Source organism: Arvicanthis niloticus, chromosome 26, assembly GCF_011762505.2.
Source record: "Arvicanthis niloticus isolate mArvNil1 chromosome 26, mArvNil1.pat.X, whole genome shotgun sequence".
NCBI classification, from domain to species: domain Eukaryota; kingdom Metazoa; phylum Chordata; class Mammalia; order Rodentia; family Muridae; genus Arvicanthis; species Arvicanthis niloticus.
Window position 1 is genome coordinate 8107697 of NC_133434.1, and position 19059 is coordinate 8126755.

Genomic DNA, 19059 nt, shown 5'->3' on the forward strand with positions numbered 1-19059 from the left:
TTTGCAAATTTTTTATACAATTGCAATCATTCCCAGCTATATTGTGAAACCAGTGATGATCTAAAAATATTAAGGACTTAGCACAATGCCTTCATACATTAGATATTGTGGAAATACTCCATAAACTACTGAACTGTTTGTTAATTTACAGCAGAATTAATTCACAATATTAATAAACTATAATGCTCAAGGCATTAATTTCTTCTTTTAAAGATATAGACACACCAAAATTATCATGAGATAAAAGGAAATAAACATGGGCTAACTAAATACCTCAGGAACCAATGTGATCTGAGTCTTCTGGAATCATTATCTGGTTTGGAGATTTCTGGTTCTGTTTTTGTTGTCCTTTAATAATTTAAAATATTTAAAGAAGAACTGCCTAATAGACATCTCCATCATGTCTGTAAGTATAGAAAAAATTACTGGGAGGAAAATTTTAACTAACCACACAGACATTTGGAAACACTTGCCTCACCTACAGTTAAAGGAGGCACAAGCTGAGGAGTTATCCAAATTGAAATGAACTGTTTGGTGAAGGAGTTTTCTGCTTTGGGCATTCTATCATGTCACTGTGGATAGCATATGTTTGTTTGAAACACTATTCTGTGTTCTCAATAACATTTAAAGGTTTTCTTTAGTTATTTATCAGTATATGAATATGCATGAAGAGTGCTTATGTGCCACGTAGATACATGTGTAAAGAACTCCAAAGGAAAGAGATAGTGAAGCCTGTGAATGACAAAGATGAGAAGTTACCAAAGCATTTGATTACATTAAATGCCAGTGCTCACTTTGAAAATATGGTTTATTATGAGGCTCAGGATACTTTACTATTATTTAATCAACACTGAGTCTTAGTACATCAAACTAGAGAGAAAATATAAGGAGAAAACTGTAGCTATGATGGGAAGAGTAGTCAGGGCCAGCAGAAGGATGCTCAGTGGTAAACAAAAATCTCCAACTAGAAATGTTTGGTCAAGAATGCAGGAATGAAAATGAGAGGTCTGAGAAATCTGGTGACATTGTGTGTGACACAGGCTCTTTTATAGACTAACCTGATAGGACCAATAGAGTCCTTGACTTTTTTGTTCTTTAATACTCTGTCTAAATGCACAATGAGAATCATAATTAAATTCTCATTAGCAATATCGATATCCTCTTACCCCCTCCAACAGAAACCCTCTATGTAAAACCCAGGGGAAAAAAATCAACAGGACAAAAAGAGTAACAAATGAAAACGAAAATATCTGTTTCCCTATTGATGGCCTTCAGTTCTTCATCCTAACATTGTTTTCAGTTTGCCTACTTTGGGACCAATCAAAGCCACCACTTCAGTAGCATTCCTGCAATTTTATCCCTGGCTTGTACTGTTAGCTGACTGACCCAGAAGGTGGTTCCAATGAATGTCAGCTTTCTGGCTCTGGAGCTTCTCTTCAGTGTTTATTTCCGTTATGCGTGCATTGGGTTTGACATTTTGAGAGTCCATTCACAAGAATGCAGGCAGAAAGCATTCTCCACCTGTAGTACCCATCCCAAGGGTTTACTCTGCACCTACAGACATATAATTATCATCTACCTGCAAAATACACCAAATAGCATGCTTGGTGATATGATGCGAATATTAAGCAATCATTAACCCAAGATAAACTTTTTATTTATTCAGAAGGAACAAGGAAGTAAAATATTCTTAAGGGGAGATTTCAGGGATATAATGCTTGCTGTTCAGAAATGAATCATGGAATTTGTAATGATATTCAAAACTTTGTCTCTCACCAGACCTTCAGTTTCTTTATTTTAAATACAAAATAACTAAAGTTCACATTAGAATATCTAAATACATGTGGTATCTCTGTAAGATTGTCTATGTTCTTATGCCTCTACAATCCCTGATTTCTTCTAAGTAACTACATAACTAAATAGAGTTAACTAGACCTGAATTCTGGGTAAGGAATGTAAGAGTATAGCAAACAACAGAGGTATGTACAACAACAATCCTTAGCCCAGACTTTTCTCCCCGTAGAAGATTAGAGTCACCTGTGACCCTATTCATTATTTCTCAGTGTCATTTCATACTTTATTAAGGAGGTGTTACTCTCCTTTTCTGCCCACAAGTATTTCAGTTCCCTCGTTTATTGAAGAGGATGGACTGTTTATAAGGCGTGGTATAGTCTGGCCATTGTCATACTCTCTCACAACTACCATCTATGAAGTAAACTTTCCCTTCTCTATAAAAGAGTTCTAGGTATTAGAAATCTCAAATTACAGATACAAATCACACATGAATGAGCATTATGGACCTGAAACACATATCTTAGTTTATTAAGACACTTCTGTTCCTAACTGCTCACCCCTCTGGGGGGCTGACCTTCATTACCTCCTTGTAGCTTTAACACCTTCCACCATGTTTCCAGAAAGCCCATGATATCAATAAACTCTTCAGGAACCAACTAATAATAAGTGTTCTGAACAAATCCTAGATACACATTGATCTCACTGCTGCATTTCTCCACTTACACTAAAAACAGTTAGAATCTGATCTTCTACAACCTATTGATGACTAATCAAGGCCTGGACCCAAACCCAATGCCTCCTTTCTTCAGATTGTGTTAAGAGCTTAAATGCTGTTACAAACCAGAATGACAGTTTTGCTTGTTTTGTGGAAAGGTCCCAGTTATATGTTAGCGTATTCAGCTGGATCTCTCACCATTCTCTTACTTCATGTCTAACAAAACTGAAATTAAAGGTCATTTTCCATTTTAAAAAAAACCTGAGGAGCAGGAATGAGATATATTTATAGGGGTTATGCACACATTTTCCTGCTATCATTTTGATCTGTGATTTTTGAATTATACATTTATCCAAGCCTCAAGGTCTATAAGCTAAGTAAACGGTATCCCTTTACAATAGATCTAGTAACTGGAATTTTGTTATAGCAATGAAAACTCCCTTCAAAATATGATTGGTTGCATGTGTATTGGCACAGGAAAATGGAACATTAGTAACTCATTTAGGATACAGGTGAGAGTGTTCTAAGTTGAATTCGAATCTGTACTTAATAAAACTAGAAACATAGAGATGTGCAAAACTCAAAACATGAATGATCTCTCAGTCTTTTGACACTTTTGAAGTAAATTTCTCAATGACTGATTCAAAAGCTCAAACATTTGAAGTAATGCTCAATTCTAACACCCAACATGAGAAATTTTAAAACAAGAAGATGCACTTAGCCTTAGAGAAACTTCATGTGCTAGGGTAAGAAGATACCCTAAAGGAACCCTCACCTGTTTAGAGAAGAAGGTGAGGGATATGGCAGAAGAAATGTGGAAGGGGTGACCAGGAGGTGGGCAGTGAGTGGAATGTAAAGTGGATAAGTAAAATATAGTTATAAAAAAGAATTTTAAAAACAAATATCTAGATACAGTCAAATAAATACTTATTAGAATAGAAATTACTAAAATACATACTGATTACAGATTCTTATCTATGGAAAAATTGTACACTTCCATGCTATTGATGAGATATGAAATGGGACAGTCAATATGGAACTATAATCATAGTTTCTTAAAATACAGTCTGTACTTCTCCCAGGATAGCTGCTGCAGCCAGGGCAAAAGGTGATACCAGTGTCCAAATGACCAGACCAACTGTGATACCCAATGCACCCATCAAACTCAAGAACCCTCCCCTCTGTTCAAACCAATCCATTTTTCTAGAAGGAAAACTCTAAAACAAGGAGGGTATCTACACCAAGGTGGGGGACATGAAATTAATCATTTCACAACAAACCCAAAAGGAGAGAATCACATAAACATACTATCACCTCCAATAACAAACATAACAGGAACTAAACTCTCAACATCAATGGACTCTATTCCCCAATAAAAAGACATAAACTAACATGCTGGATACATAAGCAGGGTCCAGCACTGTGCTGCACACAAGAAACACACCTCAGTGACAAAGATAGTACTACCTCAGAGTAAAAGACTGGAAAAAAATTTCAAAGCAAATTGACCCAAGAAACAAGCTGGAGTAGCCATCCTAACATGCAATAAAATAGACTTTCAACCAGAAGTCAGCAAAACAGATGGGAAAGGACACTTCAAACTCATCAAAGAAAAAAATCCACAAGAATGAAGTTTTAATTCTCAGCTTCTATGCCCCAAATGCAAGGGCATTTACATTCATAAAAGACATCTTACTAATGCTGAAACCACACAATGAACCTCACACAATAATAGTGGGAGACTTCTAAACCCCACTCTGACCAATAGACAGGTCATTGAAACAGATACTAAACAGAGATACAGTGAAACTAATAGAAGTTATGAACCAAATGGATTTAACAGATATATATAAAACATTTACCCTAAAACAAAAGAATATGCCTTCTTCTCAGCACCTCATTGTACCTTTTTCAAAATTAACCTTATAATTGGTCATAAAACAAGCCCCAACAGATGAAATAATCTCATGCATCCTATCAGATCACCACAGACTAAAGATAGACGTCAATAACAACAAAAACAACAAAAAGCCCACATACCCACAGAAGCTGAACAACTCTCTACTCAATGATAACTTGGTCAGGGAAAAAAAAAAAACTAAAAACTTTCTAGAATTCAATAAAAAGGCACAACATACTTAAACCTACAGGACACAACTCAGGGCAGAAATCAACCAATTGGAAACAAAGAGTACCATACAAAGAATCAACCAAACCAAAAGCTGATTCTTTGAGAAAATCAACAAGACAGAAGAATGAAATTGAAGAAGACCCCAGAAGATGAAAAGATCTCCAATGCTCATGTATTGGTAGTATTAACATATTGAAATGGCTATCCTACCAAAAGCAATCTACAGATTCAATGCAATCTGCATAAAGTTCCCACACAATTCTTCAAAGACATGGAAAGGGCAATTCTCAATTTTATATGGAAAAAAAAACAGGATATCAAAAACATTTAACAATAAACAAACCTCTGGAAGAATCACCATACCTGACCTTAAGCTATACTATAGAGCAACAGTGATTAAAGAAAGAAAAAAGAAGCTGAAAGGTTTGGTACAAAGACAGACAGGTTGATCAATGCAATAGAATTGTAGATCTGAAAATGAAATCATACACTTAAGAACACTTGATCTATGACAAAGAAGCTAAAAATATACAATAAAAAAAGAAAGCATCTTCAATAAATGGTGCTGGTCTAACTGGCAGTCTGTATGTAGAAAAATGAAAATAGCTCCATATTTATCACCTTGCACAAAGCTCAAGTGGATCAAAGACCTCAACATAAAACCAAATACATTGAATGTAACAGAAGAGAAAGTGGGAAAGAGCCTCAAACTCATTGTAATGGGGGAGAACTTTCCTAAACAGAACTCCAAGGCCTCGGGCTCTATGATCAAGAATTGATAAATGGGATCTCATGAAACTGAAAGGTTTCTGTAAGGCAAAGGACACTGTCAATAGGACAAATGGCAACCTACAGATTGGGAAAATATCTTCACTAACCCCACATTCAATAAAGGGCTAATATCCAAAATATATAAAGAACTGAAGAAGCTAACATCCAAAAAGCAAATAGCCCAATCAAAAAAAAAAATGGGGTATAGAACTAAACACAGAGTTCACAACAGGGGAATCTCCAATGTCTGAGAAGCACTTAAAGGCATGCTCAAAGTTCTTAGTCATCAGGAAAATGCAAATCCATATGACCCTGAGATTCCACTTTACACCAATCAGAATAGCTAATATCAAAAACTCATGACACCTCATGCTGGTGAGGCTGTGAACAAATACGAACACTCCTCTATTGCTCATGGGAGTGCAAGCTGGTACAACACCTCTGAAAATCAGTCTGGTGATTCCTCAGAAAATTGAAATAGATTTATCTGAAGATCCAGTTATATCACTCTTGAGCATATACCCAAAAGATGCTCTACCACAGCACAAGGACGTTTGTTCTACTGTATTCATTATATCCTTACTTGTAATAGCCAGAAGCTAGAAACACCTAACATGTCCCTCAGCTTAAGAATGGATACAGAAAATGTGGTGCATTTACATAATTGAATACTATTCAGTTATTAGAAATGAGGACATCATGAATTTTGCAGGCAAATGGGTGGAACTAAAAAATATCACTTGAGTGATATAACCCAGACCCAAAAGAACATTCATGGTATGTACTCACAAATAAGTGGATATTAGTCAGAAAGTAAAAGGTACAGTCCATAAAATTTAAGAAGTTTAACAAGCAGAAATACCAAATAAAGATGCTTTAATCTTACTTCTATGGGTAAGAAAATATCAGAGGAAGCCAAGGGAGGGAGGGATCTTGGTGAGAGAAAGGAGGTGGATGGATAAAGGGGAACAGTATCAGGTATGAGGAGGACAGGAGAGAAGCCCAAGGACCAGCAGAATGAATGGAAGTGTACAGGCTTTGGGGGGTGGAAAGGTTGGGGTGACCCTCTAGAAAGTACCAGAGACCTGGGAGGTGAGAGACTCTCAGGGCTCAACAGATTGAACCTTAGCCAAAATACCCAATGGTGGGAAGAGGGGACTAAAAGAGTCTAACTTCATTAGATAGACAGGACCTCAAATGGAGGGATGAGGTTACCAACCCACAGTCAACATTTCTGACCCAGAATTGTTCCTGTTAAAAGAACTGCAGGGACAAAAATGGAGATGAGACTGAGGAAAACAAGGTCCAGTCACCTGTCCAAATTGGGATCCATCTCATGTGGGGGAGGGGGCGGAGAACCAAGGCCAGACACTATTATTGATGTTAGGATGCACTTACAGATAGGACCCTGGCATGACTGTCCTCTGAGTGGCCCAACAAGCAGACGAGTGAGACAGATGCAGAAACTTACACCCAACCATTTGACTGAAATCGGGAGCCTTATGATTGAATTAGGGGAAGGATTGAAGAAGCTGAAGGAGAGGGTGACCACATAGGAAGACCCAGACATTCAGACCCAATTACTAAATTCTTTAAATATGTTGAATTCTTTTCTATCATACATAGCATATATGCCAATATTTACTGGTGTTGGTAAAATGGTTTCTACTTCCCTTCCTTGCTGCTGATTCATTATGCAGATCCCAGCTAAGACAACAGTTTCAGAGTCAACAATCTTTTCACCTTCAGAGAACCCTACCTTAGCATATATTTCACTATGTAACAATTAGGATTCAAGAATTACCAATTTTTTCAAATCTTTAGTGACAGATAAAGTTTCCAAGAAGTATTCTTGAGGTTTCAAGTGGACATTTAGAGTACTCTCAGTTCATACAATTGCTCACAACAGTTATTGAAATAACACTCCCACCACAACACAATTAAACCAAGGAGTTAATGAGATGCTTTCTCAGCAAGACTTCTTCCTCTTGGGATTAACACCCAAAGGAAAATCATGACTATTTAAAATCTCTTGTGAATTATTGCAAGTCCTGGAACCAAATGAGGAATCGATGCCAGGGAGTAGAAACACACTTAGATGTGTGGCACCCTACTAGAAAGTGATTCAAAGCAAGAGGGGTTCTCAATTCTAACCTACATATTGAAGAAAGGTGAGCTCCTCCCTCCTGCTGCAGGTAGGAAGGAAGACATCATTCAACAATGCCATCATTTTAGGCTTTCTGTGCCTCAGAAAATACCCAGAAGTGTACTTCACCTTTACCTTAGTATTAAGTCTCTCAACTACTAGGGTCATAATGTGGAATCAGGGTGCAGAGTTTTAAGCAATAGTTTCTATAATTTAAGGGTTGCACTATGTTGGAAATTGAAAAATATGAAAATATATCAGAAAATTTTCAAACTATGAAAACTAGAAAGGAGTGTTTTCCTATGCCTACCCCTTCTCTTTTAATGCTAATATGGTTCCAGAATTAAACTTTGCAGCCGGAGGTAGATCTTTTTTTTCCACATAGAATGCTAAGGTCTTTCTTTAGTTAGCTTGTCACTACTCCTCATGCCCAAGGAAATAATCTTGAAAGTCAATGTTATCTACTGTATGAGTGAATTAAATAACCAAGAGAAGAGAGTTAAAGAAAAATATCATATGATACACTCTTATGTTCACAGATGAAACTAAGAAATTGAATGGAGTGTTTCTTTGTGATAAGCAATAAATGTCCATGCCTTTTAAAATATGTGATTTTATTGTTTAAAGACTGATCTACATAATCCTGTTTTTTTATATCCAGTTAGTTAATAAAGTGCTTTTGAGTTTGCTTTTTTAAACTTCCACAAATCTGTAGTTTAACTCTTGTGACATATATGACTAATAGTCTTTATAATTTAGAATAATATGAATGGTGGGTTTTGGACAGAAAAGAGAGAGAGAGAGCATGTTTCAGTCTATCTGTGTATATGTCTATGGTATCTTCTATGTACATGGAGGTATATGTTATGTGTTTAAAAGACAGAGGAAGGGGAAGCTCTGCTATCACACAAAAGGTACCTATGAAGGCTTTGGTCACTATGCTACGTTTAAACTTCCTTTATACAAGCCACAAGATCATCCCATGAATTCTCATATTTCCAAAGAGGAGAAAGCACACATTTACACAGCTAAGTAAGAAATATTTAGTATATTAATTCAGTCTCCAGTTTCACTGATAGTTATTCATAGAGTTTACAGCTGTGGTGTTTAGCTTTTGCTATTGTATTTTTTTTTTAAATACTATAGGTTTTGATTATCATTACCCTCAGTACTAGAACTGGATGCTAATGGGAAAGGAAAAATAATTCTTCATTAATTAAAGTTATTACTGGACAATTTTACACTGGTATATAAAGTATCCTGATTATACCCACACCCAACACTTCCTTATCCCTATCCCACCCCTGTATTCCCCTTCCTCCCTACTCATTTCTAGAGTCTCTTGGTTCACTCTAGAACCACAATGGAGCATCTGGAATGATGGAAAGGGATCATTTGTACAGAGAAGGGAAGAGAAAACACTAGCCTTGGCACTTGCATTCTGGGTGAGATTGTGTAGGACACCTTCAGAAATTGCCCTTGGAAATTATCTTCTGGGTGAGAATTTAAAGGAAACTTGTCTCCATTTAGGAACCTCAATGAAGAAAGATAGCCCATCAGCAGAAAAGACAGTTTCATTAGAACATCACTAGATAAATATTAGCATCTTTTCTCTTCCACCCCTGTGATTTAAACTCCTCTAATCCACACGTATAATAAATGTCACTAAGAATTTCTTTCCACAGACTCCCAGGAGCTGATTCATCCTTAAACATGACAAACCACACTATGGTGACAGAATTCACCTTGCTGGGCATCCCTGGAACAGAGGGCCGGGAAAATGTCCTGCTCTTCCTATTCTCAGCATTGTATGCCTTTGCCCTGCTGGGGAACTTGCTCCTTCTTACTGCAGTTATCTCCTCCCCAAGACTCCACACACCCATGTACTTTTTCTTGGGCAACCTCTCCATCTTTGACATGGGTTTCTGTTCCACTACAGCTCCCAAGATGTTGTCATATCTCTCAGGATGGAGTGGGGGGATCTCTTTCCAGGGATGTGTTGTTCAGCTCTTCTTCTATCATTGTCTGGGTTGTACAGAGTGTTTCCTGTACACAGTGATGGCCTATGACCGCTTTGTTGCCATATGTTTCCCTTTGAGATACACAATCATCATGAACCACAGAGTATGCTGTATCTTGGCCACAGGAACCTGGATGAGTGGCTGTGTGCATGCCACTATCCTAACTTCCCTCACTTTCCAGTTGCCCTACTGTGGGCCCAGCAATGTGGGTTATTACTTCTGTGACATGCCTGCAGTGTTACCACTAACCTGTGAGGACCACTCTCTAGCACAGAGGGTAGGCTTTACAAATGTTGGTCTTCTAGCTCTCATTTGCTTTTTCCTTATCCTTGTGTCCTACACTCGAATTGGAATCTCCATCTCAAAAATCCGCTCAACAGAAGGCAGGCAGAGGGCGTTCTCCACCTGCAGTGCCCACCTCACAGCCATCATCTGTGCTTACGGGCCAGTCATTGTCATCTACCTTCAGCCCAATCCCAGTCCATTGCTAGGTGCAGTTATTCAGATTTTGAACAATCTTGTGACACCCACCATCAACCCATTGATCTACAGCCTGAGGAATAAGGATGTGAAAGCAGCCCTGAGGCACGTATTTCTTAAGAGAAGTCTCAATTTGGAAATTAAATGAAAGCATCTAACTCTTTACTTAACACAGCTTGAACATTCAATAGGGAAGATTTGCATCTACAAGTTATTTCATAAGCCATGATAGCATCTATAATTTCCAAGCCATATTAAATTGAAATGTACACTAGATTAGTTTACCACTTCCTTCATTGTTTGAAGATACATATTTATTTTGTTTTCCTATGTTTTATAACAAAATATAAATGATAACATCTCTTAGCAGATGCTGTGTTAACTTTTATCCTGTATGTATTTTCTCCCATGACAACTATTTTATCAAGTATTTTTTAGTCTTCTGACTCTCTAAGATAATTAAGAGACCCATTACTCTCTCTAATCTACCAAACCAGAATTTCATATACTTTTAAAATAGAAAAAGTAAGCTCCAATTTTCTACCAGAAACTCATAAATTCATATGGAGAGTAAGTTATATTTAAGATGAGCTCTTTGAAGCATAAAAGCTTGTATGATCTCCAACTTGTTTCTTGTATATATCTTATCCTGGAATTAAGATATGTTTCTTGTGGTGTAATTCTACTCCAAAAGGCAATACATGGATTATTTCTCATTAGGTGTTCAAGTAGTTCATGTTTGTTTTTGCAAAATTGGCTCAAATCAGACAGAATAACTAATTAAATTAAGATACATTTATGCATTTCAAGAACTAGAAGAATGGTTAATGTTTAATGTATCTTAATCAAGTAGTTGTAAGTTTCTAAGGGAAAACATGTATGTTTCTCTCCTTTTTATACCATTTACCTTTCTGTAATCTCTAGACTCCAAAAATGCCAAAAAATATATAGATATAGTTTATTTTAAAACTTAGTTAAATTTTAATTAACATATTCTTTTTCTTGTACTGTTTTTAGTTTTCACTTAACTTTTTATATCTGCCAGCTATTCAGGGATTTTTATTGAATGCTCTATTTGTAACAAAGACATAAATACATTATGGGGAAGATGGAAACAAAGAAGTGAAGAAGCTCTGTTGTAGAAGAAAATTATTACTGTACAATGGAATGATTAGTGTGTGTTTTCCATTAAGTTTTTGTTTATGGACACAGGCAGTTGAAGACCTCTTCCACAGCTGGAAGTTACACATACACACACACACACACACACACACACACACACACACACGAACTTCCTTTAGAAAATATTCTAATAGGCTGCTGTGATATATTTGTCTAAGTCTCTAAGATGAGATACTTAAGCAATCAGTCATTTCCTGATAGAAATCAAAAAAGCATTAGTGTATTAGTATAACACAAGAAACCCTAGGTCTTTTCAAAAAGGCACAATTAAGTTGAAATATTAAAAATACGAACTTTAAAGATTCAAAACTAGTTCTCAGCTTTATGTCCTCTTCTATATTCAACATAAACACTGAAAGTGGAGTAACTACCCATTTCATCAGGATTTTATGATTTAAAACACACTGCTTCTCAGGAGCCACCACAGGCAGTCTTATCTCACAGTCCCATCCTTTCCTTTTGTACCTGCCTTCGGGATAGAATGCCAAAAAGACATGTTTTATAATCTTGTCTCTTTTTTTCTTTTACTTTTTTTCTATATTTAGTGGTGTGTGTGTGTGTGTGTGTGTGTGTGTGTGTGTGTGTGTGTGTGTGAACATGCGCACATGCAACTGAGAGAGAGAGAGAGAGTTGCAATTTGGGTTTTGTGCTTTTACAACTAGTCACTTTACAGAAGAAGTCAATAATGCCACATACTTAATTAGAATGCTACACTGGAAAGCCTTATAGAATCGTACCTTAAAGTTTTCCTATAATCTGCAGTAAGTTTTATTCCTAGCTGCTGCTGTTGTTTCTCTCTGCCAGTAGTTTCATGGTCGGATTTCGAGTCTAAGAACCTGTATACCAAAACTAATTTAGTTCAGGAAATCATCGAGGGTGGTTTACAGCTTTTCTGTTTTGCAATTCACTTCTCTTTCTTTACCAAGTGCTAATTCTAGCAGAAAAACGTACATGTTACTATAGCTCCACCCACAACAGCTGACCAAAACAACGTTGATCATCCTCCTGACAAGTCATTGCTTAAAAAAAAAAATCACATCACTTTTTTTTTATAAGAAAATATCTCTATTAAAACAGTATTTTTTTATTTTTACAAAGAGAGAAGAAATTAGGTACTTTTAATTATAGAGTGTACACTGCAAAGAAATATTTTTGACTCTATTCTGATGAAACCTACATAGACTACATAATATTGAAATTTAATAAACTAGATAAAATATAGAAGAGATTATGTATATATATTATGTATATATATAATATATATATATATATATATATTATATATATATATATATATATAAAACCAAAGATTTATATGCCCCTTTCTCTCTGTGTCTGTCTGTCTGTCTGTCTGTCTGTCTGTCTGTCTGTCTCTCTCTCTCTCTCTTTGTGTGTGTGTGTGTACAGTCATGCTTGGACTTTGCCATTATACCATCTCTTGAGTCATTTGTTCACCACTGATAAAGCTATTTATCATTTGTTTAATGTGTCATCAAAAAATATTATTACTCAACCAGAAACGTATTTCACTTTGTATATTAAAAAATTATCTTTGTGAAGTCAGGGATGTGTAGTGATTATTTCAATGGCCTGTTAAATATACACATCTTTGCCTGAATCATTAACATATGCTTCTCAATCAACAGCTGAATACATAGTTTAAAAGAACCCTAGTGAACTAAGAATATTACAGGCCAAGGATGAAGTTAATACTCTAATCCCTCACAATTTAGCTCTGCCTTCCATACATGTACCCAGAACATTTACTATACCTTTAAGCTGAAGAGAATCATTCAGTGCCAAGGACCAGCTCTACTTGGAGAGAGGTTCCTGAGGAAAGGGTGTTTGGTAGCAGCAATAAAACGACTCGAAGTCAATCATGGGGACAAGTTGACAGCTGTGTTTTCTTTGAGATGGCTCCCGAGACATCTCTCTGCTGTAGACAACTCTCTTTTGCTAGAATAAATTCTAAAATCTCCCTAAATAGCTCATCATTCTTTCTACCGAAGTCAGAAAAGGCCCTAGAAAAAAATTCTTAGATTTTCTGACCAAAGTCAGAAAAAGTTGCTAGAAAAAAATTCTTCGTGGGTTCTAAGACCAACATCAGAAAAGCTTCTAGAAAAGAATTCTTGGGTTTTTTTTTTTTTAACAAAGTCAGAAAACCTATCAGAAAAAAAAAAATTGTAATAGCTCTCCAGACAGCTCATCCCTTATAGACCAAAAGCCTATTCTTTTATTTACAATTCAATCATTTACCTAGGTTCCTTTTTGATTATCTCATAAATCAGAATTTTATGATCTTAGCCCCTTGATTCTTAGAAGACAGCAAGTACATTTTTTTTTTTAATGGCAAATGAATTCAGAAATCTGTTTGCCTTTGTAAGCACAAACAATAAGCTAGCTGGATGGGATCCCATCTTGAGATTACCATTCTCACCACATCTGGACCTAAATTCTCTCTGTCACAGGCTTTCAACTCAGAAAACTACCTGCCTTTGTATCTTTCTGACAAGCTGGCTCATTAGTGCAGCTGCCTTTGTTCTTTTAGGTCCCTAAAGCCCTTCACACAATTCATGTTGTGAGAAATTGTATTTTCTTGAACTCATGTTTTCAAAGTTTTTTCCCATAGCCTTAAGTAATGTCCTGATGGTAATGTCACATCATTTACCATTTTGCTAAGACACACCCTCTCAACCCAGACTCATACTGCTTCTAATTATCATTGAGTCATTAACCTTAGCAGTGAGAACATTCCCTGATAACTTTGTTGGGAGAGATTTCCAGAAGGAGAAACATAAAGTAAATTATGTACATTACTATACAAACAAGCCTTATACCTAGCAACTGTCAGCACTCATGGAGGCTCACACCCTTCTAGCTCTGTTCCAGGGGTGGGAACTGTGTTACACATCCCCTTCTGTATGGCCATGCAGGACTCATCAGTCCAGTGCTTTCTCTATTTTATAATTGAATGCTAACAGCTCATGCAAGTTTGGTGGTAGACGTATTGTACTCATGATAGGAGATGAAATCATGGCTGAGAGTTCAGGATGGCTTCCATTGCCTTCTTTTGTGAGAGAGCATTACACTGCATCTCACTACCTTAAAAGACAATCTTCAGGTTTTGAAGTGAAGTTTCTATTGACTGAATACCACTTTATGCATCATCATTAATGAAAACAAGAAAAGTCAAATGATTATGAGTGGCAGACCATGTGTAGCATAGTTACTGAATAATGAAGTCCCAATTTAATCAACTTATTCTTTGGATTTCTACTAAGAACTACCTTTCTCCTGGATGACTCACCTCCATTTTTTATCTGAACAAGGCATACTAACAAGCTTAGTGAAGTCAATAACTACCTTGTCTAACTGTCATCCTAATTATGAAAGGAAGTAATCATAAGAAAAACAAATTTGTTTATTCAGAGCAGCAGTGTGTGTCTGTGTGTGTGTGTCTGTGTATGTGTAATTTTTACATCCTGACAGCAGTTTCCTCTCCCTTTTCTCCTCCCAGTCTTCTCCTACCCCCTTTCTCCATCTATTCCTCCTTTGTTCCTCTTCAGAAATGGGGAGGTTTCCCATGGATATCAACTGGCCATGGCATAGCAAGTTGCAGTAACACTAGAAACCTCCTCTCCTAAGGATAAGTCAGCAGGAAGAAAAGATGGCAACAGTAGGCAACAGTATCAGAGATAATTCTAATTTTACTTTTAAGAGTCCTGCAAGAAAACAAAGCTAAACAAATGTAATATATGGGTAGAGGTCCTAGGCCAGTTCCATGCAGGCTCCCTGGTTGTCAGTTCAGTCTCTATAATCCCCTATGAGCCCAGGTGAGTTGATTCTGTGGGTTTTCTTGTGATGACCTTTACCCTTCTGACTCCTACAATCCTTCCCTCCCCTCTTCAGCAGGATTCCCCAAGCTCTGCCTAATCATTGACTATAGGGACTCTGCATTTTTTTTTTTACATCAATTGCAGGCACCTATCTATGAGTATAGCAAAATGTCATTAGGAATCATTTTCTAACCTAAGCCTCTCAGCTATCTAGCCTTTGGGTCCTGGCCCTCCAGACGGTGTCAGGACTGGGCTTCTTCTTGTTGCATGGGTTTCAAGCTGGACCAGTCATTATCTGGCCACTCCCACATGTTCTGTAACACCTTTATACAACCACAAATTACAAGGTGGACAAATTATAAGAAGGCTTTGTGGCTTGGTTGGTGTCCGAGTTCCATCACTGAAAGTCTTTCCTGGCTACAGGAGATGACAGATTCAGGCTCTGTACCCCTCACAACTAGTATACTTATACTATACTAGGTGGGGAGGCAATTTTTTTACAGTGAGATTAAAAAGCATATCAAATAAAGAAGCTTCTGTTAGACTAGACAGAAGTTATTTTTCCTTCCATGTCTAAAATGCTAACTCTAATTGTATATGGCTGTCTTATAACTTTGGATGGATTCATCTATTTGGGAAAAAATGAGAATAAGGATATAAAAATTCATGGTTAAAGGTAAAGAATAATGGAAGAGAGGACTGGTTTTATTCTTCCCTTTGGAATAAAATTCTTGTTAATAACTAAATCAAAAAAAATATTTTTTTCTTTCACTAGCCTGCTACCAGATAGAGACACATACTGATATAGTTCTGAACAAGAACATGGGTTAAGTGAATAGCAGGATTCTTGAGTTTTAAGTTTAAGTACATAGGAGTCAAAAGACAAAAATAAGCTGAATAATAAAAATGTCAGCAACAGTTTCAGAAGCAGAAGTTCCTGCGGTCCTGAACATATATCAGATTTTCGAGTGCAGAGATGTTCTGATGACATAAGAATGAGGAGGTACATTGTTAATTCTTGACCATCTGACACTGTGTAGTGACACATAGTTTCTGTGTATGTCCTACTGACAACCTCAGTCTCATCAATATGAACACCAAAGGTTATGTAATTCACAAGACTATGAAGTCTTTATACATTACTACAAAGCCCTTCAGGTCCTGTTTCTATGGTGACTACTATTCCAAACTATGTGCTGTAGGAATAAGACATAATCAGTTACCCCAATTCCCAGATGCTCACCTCAAATATGCTATCATCTATCTTATATACTTTATATATGTACATAAGAATCTTGTATACATTCTTATGCCACTTGCATTACTTGTCTTTCCATGTCTATTATCAAAATATCTAACAGAACAAATTAAGTAGGGGTTGCAGTTTTTTCTTGGTTGTAGTTACAGAATCTTCATCCCAACGCATTTGACTCTGTGTGTCTGAGCCTATAATATAACAGTAATTAAATTATGTTGCCAGAAATATGTGGTAGAAGGTACTCATTTCACAATGGTTAGAAAAGAGGGAATGAGCAACAGGGCTCATGACAAGATACAACAAGCCTTACAAGCATAGTCCAGTGTACTGCTTCCTCAATATAGATGCATATCTTAAAGTTTCCATCATGAGTAAAACTGTGAACATTTAGATCCACATATTCCCAAATTAAATTTTTTCCCTGTTGCTCCATGTCTTATATCCATCTAATAATTTCAAGATTATTTTCTTGACACAGTGTCAGAGGCTTATCAACTTACTCTTCCCCCCACCTCTCTTCTAATATCTCAACGCCTGTAATCAGCTTGAAGAAGTTAAAGAAGAGTCAGCGCCCCTATTCCCTGGGCTTGGGGACTAATGTGGTTAATAATGGTCTGTCTTTAAAGGGAAACGTAGTGGTTTTGTTGGAACGGGGAGGATTAGCTAGGACTTATTGCATAGCCATAACCTACTGGTAGAAATCTGTATAATTATTATCAAGATGAAGTTATAAATTCTTAAATGGTACAAAATTTACTTTGATTTCAAATTTAAGGTTTTCATTGGCACGAGCTTCTTATTAATATAAAAGTGAGATGAATATTGATACTCTCATGGGCGTTGTGCCTGTATAACACATTTAGGAATACAAGGCCTAGACCCAGTCCTTCTTTAACTTTTTTAACTGATTTGGGACAGTTAACCTATGAGTTAAGGGACTATAGCAAATTCACGGCCTTGAGTTTATTGTTAGGAGGTTTCCCATATTTTATTTAGAAATAGCTGAGAGGAGTGAACAGACAACAGTCCAGGTTACCTTACATGGATAGTTGGTTTTCAAAACATCAGAAATCCATAGAATTGATGATACAAATATTTATATATTAATGTCCATTCTGATTGGAGACCTGTCTGCTCCTGACAGCTTCCTGTCGTGGATTCTAAGAAGAAATTGAGCATTCTTGGAGTTACTCCAGTTGAGTGGTGACAGCTATTAGGCAAGAATTGCCTCTTTCCATCTACAGACAAATTACTGTCCAGAAAAGGACACACATGCAGAATAGTCAACTAATTATATCTGCCTAGACAGAGTAATCAGCCCTTAATAATCCTGCATCACTAAGGTCTGTCAGATGACTCTGGGCCAGAAGGCTGAAGATCTGATGCTCCAACGTTCGGTAGTATAGGGGCTTTTCAGGTGTTCAGAGGTCTCTATAAATTGGCTAAGTTTTAGAAGCTATGTTTAGTGCTTCCCATAACTTCAGTTAACTCAGTCATTCTGGATTTCTGACGGGGTTGGAGACCTATAGTCTCATAGCCAATCCTGGCTATTTACTTTGAGAGAAAAGATCTGGTTTTCAGCTGACATTCATTCTAAGGCAAAAAAAAAAAAAAAAAAAAAAAAAAAAAAAAAAAAAAAAAAAAAAAAAACCCAGGATCAAAAGTAAGTGTTTTAGTTAGAAGAGATGACAGAGGTTCTGGTTAGTCAATGATGGACTGGGTATTAGGACTATCTTGTACCTCACTGGTACAACTAGGAATAAGTATGCTCTAATTGTATTTTGAGAGAAAAGTTTTACTTTAACAGGAAGAGTGATATGTAGGAGGAGCTAAGTGGGAAGGAGTACTGAGAGGAAGAGATGGAGTAAGGAGAGAAGATGAAGGAGAGGAGAAGCTAGGTGATGAGAGAGAGAAAGAGAGAGGGGGCATGGAGGCAGATGTTCACATGTCTCCACCAGTCAAAGATAGTTTTTATATCCAGGTTGGGTATTGGGTCACGCTTCTGATTGAGCATTACCAAACTTATAAATCCTTTGATTAACATTAAAAAAAATGTATAAAAGCAAAAAGGAAATGGGGGGGGCATAGGACAGGGGTTTTCTAGGGAGGGGAAATGGGGAAAGGGGATGGCATCTTAAATGTAAATAAAATATAAAATAAAATTTAAAAAAAAGACGGGACTGTAGGCAGGTCTATAGAAAGGCCCACCCATTGTGGGTGGTGCCATTCCTGGGCTGGTGGTCCTGCTGGTATTCTACAAGAAAGGAGGCTGAGCAAGCCATGTGGAGCAAGTCAGTAAGCAGCATCCCTCCATGGCCTCTGCTTCAGCTCCTGCCTCCAGGTCCCTGCTTTGTTTAAGTTCCTATCCTGGCTTCTATTGGTAGACTGTAATAAAGAAATATATGTCAAATAAATCCCTTGCTCCAAAAAAATGAGATTATTTTCTTTCTTTCTTTCTTTCTTTCTTTCTTTCCTTCCTTCCTTCCTTCCTTCCTTCCTTCCTTCCTTCCTTATTTCTTTCCTTTCTTTCTTTCTTTCTTTCTTTCTTTCTTTCTTTCTTTCTTTCCTTCCTTCCTTCCTTCCTTCTTTCCTTCTTTCTTTCCTTTCTTTCTTTCTTTCTTTCTTTCTTTCCTTCCTTCCTTCCTTCATTCCTTCCTTATTTCTTTTCTTTCTTTCTTTCTTTCTTTCTTTCTTTCTTTCTTTCTTTCTTTCTTTCTTTCTTCCT

General features: G+C 36.8%; 1 protein-coding gene across 1 annotated transcript; it reads left to right on the plus strand.

The window, feature by feature from the left end:
• The first annotated feature begins 9258 nt into the window (after positions 1 to 9258).
• On the plus strand, positions 9259 to 11149 carry LOC143439022 (putative olfactory receptor 10D4). Its single transcript, XM_076924741.1, has one exon. The coding sequence runs from the start codon at positions 9271 to 9273 to the stop codon at positions 10204 to 10206; it is 936 nt and encodes a 311-aa protein (XP_076780856.1). The 5' UTR covers positions 9259 to 9270; the 3' UTR covers positions 10207 to 11149.
• The last annotated feature ends 7910 nt before the right edge of the window (positions 11150 to 19059 follow it).

What these genes read in the sequence shown, in the direction of transcription:
- LOC143439022 (XM_076924741.1), top strand. Translation starts at nt 9,271, where the DNA reads ATGACAAACCACACTATGGTGACAGAATTCACCTTGCTGGGCATCCCT.